General features: G+C 41.7%; 1 protein-coding gene across 1 annotated transcript; it reads left to right on the plus strand.

Moving 5' to 3' along the window:
- The first annotated feature begins 802 nt into the window (after positions 1 to 802).
- Positions 803 to 8,065, plus strand: LOC125059486 (pancreatic lipase-related protein 2-like). The gene is made up of 5 exons (XM_047664292.1): positions 803 to 895; positions 5,545 to 5,743; positions 6,358 to 6,752; positions 6,893 to 7,226; positions 7,813 to 8,065. Exons 1-5 carry the CDS (start codon positions 859 to 861, stop codon positions 7,856 to 7,858), a joined length of 1,011 nt encoding a protein of 336 aa, XP_047520248.1. The 5' UTR covers positions 803 to 858; the 3' UTR covers positions 7,859 to 8,065.
- The last annotated feature ends 189 nt before the right edge of the window (positions 8,066 to 8,254 follow it).

An 8,254-nucleotide genomic window follows, 5' to 3' on the forward strand; every position in this document is an offset into this window, starting at 1 on the left:
TAGAAAGTCGTTACATATTTACTGTAAAAAAAAGCTCGACAAGTATAGTAGTAGTTGTAAGTATGTGTGCGTGCGAGTCGTGTCTTATACTGTGTTGTCTGCACAACATGCATGTTGATTCCAACATTTATGACACGCTCACACTTTGAGTATTCATTATTTAATAACTTATAATATATTATTATATCAATATGCTTTTTCCTTATTTATAAAGAAAAATAAATAATGTCATAATAATAAAATAGCAAAAAACAGAAAAGTACATCAACTACTTAAAACGATTTAAGCCTAGGTCATCATGTTAAAAGTAACAATATTAGGAGAATCCAATATCTAATGTCAACACTGATCTAAGACGACATATTTTATTTGGAAAAATACATAACTTTTAATTCGTAAATTGCTTGATACATATGGAATGTTGTCCATTTTGAGCAAAATTATTTCGGTATACTTTTAAGTTTTACCTAAATATATTGATATTTTAACGATATAAGATATACATAACGATATATGGAAAAAAATCATTCCGCCTAACAATTTTTTTTAACAAGCTTTAATTCTTTTCGGTTTATTTTATTAATGCTCTATAGCTCTTTCACTCTTCCAGTTGGATTTATTTTGTTAATGCTCTATAAACTAGAATAATTAACGCAATTCATTAGAATGAAATAAATCATAATTATCGAAATAGCGACAAACAATACTTTATCAGCCACGATAATTATAGTAATAATTGACAACTCTTTTACGTCAAGGCACTTTTTAAAAACAGCGACATCATTTGATTATCTCAGTACGATAAAAAAGATTCTGCAATAAAAACAAGTTCCTAAACAGTTAGTTTTAGTTGTAAACATGGAGCTCTTCATACTATTGAGTTTATTTGTATCATGTAAGTATAACTTTAGTAAAAGTACAGCAAATAATCAGGACTCTTGTGATGTTAGGCTTTTGTTGTTGCATGCGATAATAATTTATAAACATGGTCGAATAAAAGTTAGAGGAACTCAGCCGTTTCTTTCCGTGATCCTATCAGACCGCGTTCTTGTACATGCCTATAAATGTCGTACGTATCAGATCTTGTTAAATCCAATCTGAATTAAAAATATACCTGCAAATTACATGTCGATACGAATAGTTATTAGTTTTAGTGGGAGTGCCATGCTGTTGCCTTCGGGCTTCAGCCAAATGGGCAGGCACGACCGGGGCAGTACCACTGTCTCTCAGAAAACCGGCGTGAAGTGATGCAATAAGTTTTCCTTATTGTACTCGCGTTTCGTGCGGTGAGAGAGACTCCCGGAGCCCATTCCCCCCCCCCCCCACAAGTAATATGAAGGTGCAGAAAAAAAAACAGAATCTACCCCAGGGGGGTACCACACGCGCTCGCGGTGGAGAATCCCCCTCTGGGCGTCCAACACCGGGACACTCTGCGCCCGGTGGTGGACGCACAGGCTGCCCTTCGTATTCTGGGGGGGGCAATTCTGCGCTCAAAAAAAAATTACATTAATCGTTCTCGGGGCAAACGGAGCAATCCTACAAAGGCACCCCCGTCCACACTCGCCGTGGACTTCACAAATGTTAGGGGGCTCAATACCAATATCAACGCAGTCCACTACCATTTAGAGACTGCGAAGCCGGCCTTGCTCTTTCTTACCGAGACTCAGATTTCCTCCCCGGCTGATACTTCCTACCTCTCCTACCCGGGGTACAAATTGGAACATTCGTTTGTGCCGCGGGCGGGAGTTTGCGTGTACGTCAGAGAGGATATCTGTTCTCGTCGCCTCGGGACGCTTGAAGGAAGGGACCTATCTAACCTCTGGCTGCGCGTAGACTGCGATGACCATCCGCGATTCTACGCATGCCTGTATAGGTCCCATAGCGGAAATACCGAAACTGACCGACTCATTGAGCACATTCAAATGGCTACAGATTCCCTGCTCGAAAGGGTTCCTACCGCTGAAATCGTGATACTTGGCGATTTTAACGCCCACCATGCCGATTGGCTCGGCTCTGAAACTACCGATCACGCGGGAAGATCCTTTCACGACTTTGCTTTAGCCTACGACCTGACACAAATGGTCCCTGCGATTACGCGAATACCAGATGTGGATGGTCATAAACCCTCTTTGTTGGACCTTCTGCTGACTTCACATCCGGAGAACTATCAAGTCTCTGTTGACCCGCCATTGGGTTCATCAGATCATTGTGTAGTCCGGAGTACTGTGCCATCTACGCGCCCTTCACGGCCCCGCTTTATGGGTTGTCGCCGTATTTGGCACTATAAGTCAGCAGATTGGGACGGGATGCGGTCTTTCTTTGCGTCCTACCCTTGGGGGCCTATGTGCTTTTCGCCGGAAGCTCCAGATTCCGTCGCCGCCTCTGTCGCCGAAGTGGTTCTGCAGGGCATGGAACTCTTTATTCCATTTTCTGCGGTGCCGATCGGTGGCAAGTCTCAGCCCTGGTTTAAACGTTCTTGCAAGGCGGCCTCGCGTCGAAAGCGAGAATGCTTTAAGGCATGGGCGGAAGCGGCGAAATCTCGTGATGCCAATACCAGCGAACTTAAAACAGCATATAACTCAGCCTCCAGGTCCTTCAAACGGGAAATCACTAAGGCAAAGTCAGAGCACATTGCCAGATTTGGCGAAAGATTGGCCCAACTCCCTTCAGGGACTCGAGCCTTCTGGTCTCTCGCCAAAGCTGTCCAGGGGAATTTTTGTCAGCCCTCCATTCCGCCACTGCACAGGGAGGATGACTCTCTGGCCCACACTGCGAAGGAGAAGGCCGACCTTTTGGGCTGTCTCTTCGCGTCCAACTCGACTTTGGATGACCGAGGGAGATCACCACCGACCATTTCGCGGTGTGATTCCTCGATGCCGGAAATCACATTCCGGCAACGTGCTGTCCGCAAAGCACTATCTTCCTTGGACATTCATAAGTCGAGCGGGCCGGATGGTATCCCCCCAATTGTGCTGCGTACTTGTGCTCCTGAGTTGGCTCCGGTCTTAACGCGCCTTTTCCGGTACCTGTACTCGCTCGGCACTGTCCCGAAGTGCTGGAAGACCGCTTCGATACATCCGATCCCAAAAAAAGGCGATCGCTCTGATCCGTCCAACTATCGCCCAATAGCTATAACCTCCTTGTTCTCCAAAATAATGGAAACCATTATTAATTGCCAGCTCTTGAGGTATCTAGAGGGCCACCAGTTGATTAGCGATTCTCAGTACGGCTTTCGTCGTGGTCGCTCAGCTGGTGACCTTCTTGTATACCTTACACATAGGTGGGCAGAGGCAATTGAGTCCAAGGGGGAGGCGCTGGCGGTAAGTTTGGACATAGCGAAAGCCTTCGATCGGGTGTGGCACAGAGCACTGCTCTCGAAGCTTCCAGCCTACGGGCTACCCGAGAAATTATGCGATTGGATCTCCAGCTTTCTGGCCGATCGGAGCATCAAGGTCGTCATCGACGGAGCATGTTCCGACCTTAAACCCGTGAACGCTGGGGTCCCACAAGGCTGTGTTCTATCCCCGACCCTGTTTCTTCTGCATATCAATGATATGTTGCAACTTAGCAACATTCATTGCTATGCGGATGACAGCACTGGGGATACTTTTTACACTGGCCGGGCAGGTATTTCTCGGGCAGTTGTCGATGAGTACCGGAACAAACTTGTGTCTGAAGTCGAAACTCTACTACGTGGAGTCTCAGACTGGGGCAGACTAAACCTAGTCCAATTTAACCCCAAGAAGACACAAGTTTGCGCGTTTTCCGCTAAAAAAACACCCTTTGTCGCTACTCCTCTTTTCGAAAACACTCTTCTTAAAGCCACAGCCAGCATTGGAATACTTGGCGTTGACATATCGAACGACGTTCAGTTTCGCGGTCACTTGGAGGGAAAGGCTAAATTAGCCTCCAAAAAGCTTGGTGTGCTCAGCAAGGCGAGGCGGTACTTCACTCCGGGCCACCGCATGCAACTATATAAAGCGCAAATTCGGCCCCACATGGAGTACTGCTCTCACCTCTGGGCGGGGGCTCCCCAGTACCAGCTTCTTCCACTTGACCGTATACAACGCAGAGCGGTTCGAATCGTCGACAACCAATCCCTCTCCGAGCGGCTTGATCCTTTGGCGTTGCGTAGAGATGTGGGGTCACTCTGCATCTTCTACCGCATTTACCATGGAGAGTGTTCAGAGGAGTTGTTCGGATTAATACCTGCAGCTGAATTTCATCATCGGACGTCGAGACAGAATACGAAATTCCACCCGTATCACCTCGACGTCCGCCGTTCCACAACTGAGCGTTTTTCAAGGCAGTTTTTGCCGCGCACAACCTCTATGTGGAACCAGCTGCCCACTGAAGTATTTCCGAACCAATTCGACTTAGGGTCCTTCAAGAAAAGAGCGTACCTATTCTTAAAAGGCCGGCAACGCACTCGCGAGCCCTCTGGCACTGAGAGTGTCCATGGGCGGCGGTATCACTTAACATCAGGTGAGCCTCCTGCCCGTTTGCCGCCCGTTCTATAAAAAAAAAAAAAATAAAAAAAAAAAGTTATAATAATAATGTAAAAATAAATAGGATGCTTTATTCAGGATTTCTTTTATTTTTGGTATTTGTTTTGAACAATATCCTGAGCTTTCATAAAACTTTATTACTTTCCTATTAAGGAACCGTTACTATAGTTGTATATTATAAGCGCCTGTGCACTTGAACCCCACGACCCAAGAGTCTCTACACCCAAGGGAACAAAATCAAAGTTGGAGGAAAGACATTTGTGCCGTTTATTATGTTCTGCCTGCTCTACGGCCGCTCCAGCTTTTTTGCTTGTCCGAAGGAGGTGAGACGGGGCAAACGTGTCCACACAAGTAGCATCCCATACTAAAGCCCGTCCCATTTTCCAAGGGATCAACGACATTCCATCCGGCCGCTTGCCACCGTCTCTTGCGATGCCCGTTGGCTCCAAAATTGCTGGAACATTGACGGAGAGCGGCGTATAATGTCGTTAAGCGCGGCATGGCGAAAAAAACGACCTGCACTCTTTTGGCAATGTAGGCCATGGTGTCCAAGGCTGCTTACTTCAAAGTCACAGGATCACTTATGGGGAGTACATATGGGCACTCCTAAGCGGGGGCTGATGGCAATGCGAAGTGATTCTGGGTCCAAAAGGGTGCCAGTGTTTGGCGAAGGATAAGCATTAACCTTGCGCGGTCTGTTATTGAAATGTGACCTAATAACTTTTGGAATTCAGATTTACAAAGAGGTTCATCCCAGCTCCTTTGAAAGTTGACGCTAGAAGGCAAACTCAAGCCTGGGTTGGATGCTAACAACGCGTTTCTCGCATCTGTTAAATCCGCAATCTCGTAGTTTGTAGAATAAGATCTAAGGATTTTACCTACCGGACTGCTAGATTTGTGAGCAGATGAGAGAAACGCTGGAAGAGCTACACTTGTTATCTTGCGTACTTTTAACCCGCCAAAGCGAATAGGAAGAAAATTAATATTTTCTATGGAATTGCTGTAAAAAACTTGATGTTGCTAAATTTGTTTCCAGTGTGTGCTGGTGGGCCAAAACCTAGTTCAGACTATATTCCAATTATACCCGGAGACAACAGTCACTACGTAGAGGGAGTGAGCCGGTACGTGTGGATACCAGATGGAGACGATGTACCACATCTAGTTGATCTTCACGCGGCAACTGAAAATTTTGACTCTAAAAGTGGTGCTCAAAACGAATACTGGCTTTATACTAGGTAAGGTTTATATATATATATATAATATATATGAGTGTAGTCTTATTAATATACATTTCAAATGTAACGCTGACGCATCTCTGTATCGTTTTACTGATCATTAAATTAATCGCCTAATTAAATCAACAAATAAAGTTAATAAATCGATACGAACTTCAAAAATATGTGAATCGATTCAGGTATTATGAAAAATGTCCTATTTTCCTATTTAATTATTTACATATTTTTATTGTTACTTAAAAGAAAAATATATTTTATTATTTAATAATTTGGGCATTCATTGAAGATGAAATATTTCTGAGATGAGACATTTATCTCAAAGAATCGAATGCAATCTATACTGTATGTGTACATGCCAAGTGAAAAAGAAAACCTTTTTGGGAAAAATTATTACGATGTTCAGTTCTCTTTAGAACAGAAACTGTATATTATGTTTAGAATGCTAAATTAATTGAAGTAAATAGTTTAATTTACGAAAAAAAATATTATGCCTGCCGTTACAAAGTTGCGTTATTGAATTTTCATGATTTGTCAAATGAGTTCTTTTAAATTGGGCCCTACTTTAGGCAATATTGTTCAATATATAATATGTTAAACAAAAAATATAATTGCAGGCGTAATCCCCAAAATCACCAGCGTTTAAGACACAACGATGCAAATTCCGTACGAAACTCTAACTACAATCCAAATCTACCAACAGCTTTTATTGCACACGGATGGAACAGTGATGGAAATTCCAAAGTGAACACCAATGTCCGGGATGCCCTTCTTCACATTGGTGAATACAATGTCATTGCTCTGGATTGGCGAAGAGGTGCAAATGGATTGTATTCATCCAGTGTACGTGCGATTCCTGATACTGGTGAACACCTTGCTTTCTTTATAAGCTGGTTGATCTCGAGTTTTGGTGGTAATTTAAACAACGTCCACCTTATTGGCTACAGCTTGGGAGCTCATGTCGTTGGGAATGCTGGTCGTACACTCGGCAGACGCGTGGCACGTATTTCTGGTAAGGCGAGAGACTTTAATCATCAATTAAACAATTATTTTTATATAAAGAAATTAAAAATTAAAAAGACGAATGAGTTGTTTTTTGGGTTTTACTTACGCATATTAACTAAAAAAAAATTAAAACAAATATATCAACAGGTCTGGACCCGGCTGGACCACAATTTGGTAGAAACCCGCAAGCCTTAAACTCACAAGACGCTACCTATGTAGAGTGCATACATACTGACGGTGGTACGATGGGTATTTTTGACCCTATATGCCAAACCAACTTCTACCCTAATGGCGGCATCAACCCACAGCCTGGTTGTTGGATTAACACATGTTCTCACAGCCGCAGCTATCAACTATATGCTGCAACTGTACGATACGACCGCTTTATTGGTAGACAATGTGCAAATCTTGATGAAGCTCGCAGAAATAGATGTGGTGGTTCCCAGATGCGTATGGGCAACGCTAATTTAAATAAACGAGGGTACGTTGACACAATATTTACCATATAGTATATACAAATCCACTATCGTTGATGCTAATTGGTTATAACATTCTGTTATACGATTCAGAGGTCCTGGGATCGACTCATGTCGAAAGAAGTAATGTTTTTGGTGTGTTTTTGGAATCACATAAAACTAATCCGTGTCCTTTGGGGAGATGTAAGGGTGCGTACAGACTATGTAACATATTATATAACTTGTGTTTTATAACACGTCCACAATATGTAACCTTGTTATTCAACATTATAACATAAAACAATACTGTACACATTAGAATAACAATGCAATATAACAATGTTATATAACCATTTTAAATAATAAAAGAAAAACAAAAAAAAACGTAGATGCTGGGTTCGTCCGAGCATACATATCAATAACATGTTTTATAACATTCAGTGTCCACATTATCTGAAACATGTTGTATAGCAATGTTGTATAACATGTTATTTTATATAGTCTGTACGCACCTTTACAGAACTTGACAGATATAAAACATAAGTCTTCAGATTAACTGATTTTTTTTTATTTTAAGTTTATTTACATAACAGTTTACTTTTAATATTCCAGATTTGGACTGTACGGACTATCGACTGGAGGCGAATGGCCGTACTGAAAACCTACTACTGAACAATTATTTTCTTTTTATCCACAGAACCCACGGAAAAACTTAGTTTCTAACAATAAAGATCTGTATTATAATAAACTTTTCATATATACGTATTTATATACTGGCACTACATATTTCATGTTTAAATCAATAAACAGTTGTATAGAACATTTATTGTAATTATAAAAAGAAATAAAAACATCACAGGAACAATTCGTGTAACACGCCGTTTTTATTGCATCAATATATCACAATTATATCTTAAGACATATATCATTAAATATAATTATAGTTAGTACTTATTATTCCTTACTAATCTGATCGGTAGTTTGATTATAATGACGTCAGAGCTATTTTATCTTTTAATTTGTTTATCATAATTTTAATAATAAATCAAAATTG

Source organism: Pieris napi, chromosome 1, assembly GCF_905475465.1.
Source record: "Pieris napi chromosome 1, ilPieNapi1.2, whole genome shotgun sequence".
Taxonomy (NCBI): Eukaryota; Metazoa; Arthropoda; class Insecta; order Lepidoptera; family Pieridae; genus Pieris; species Pieris napi.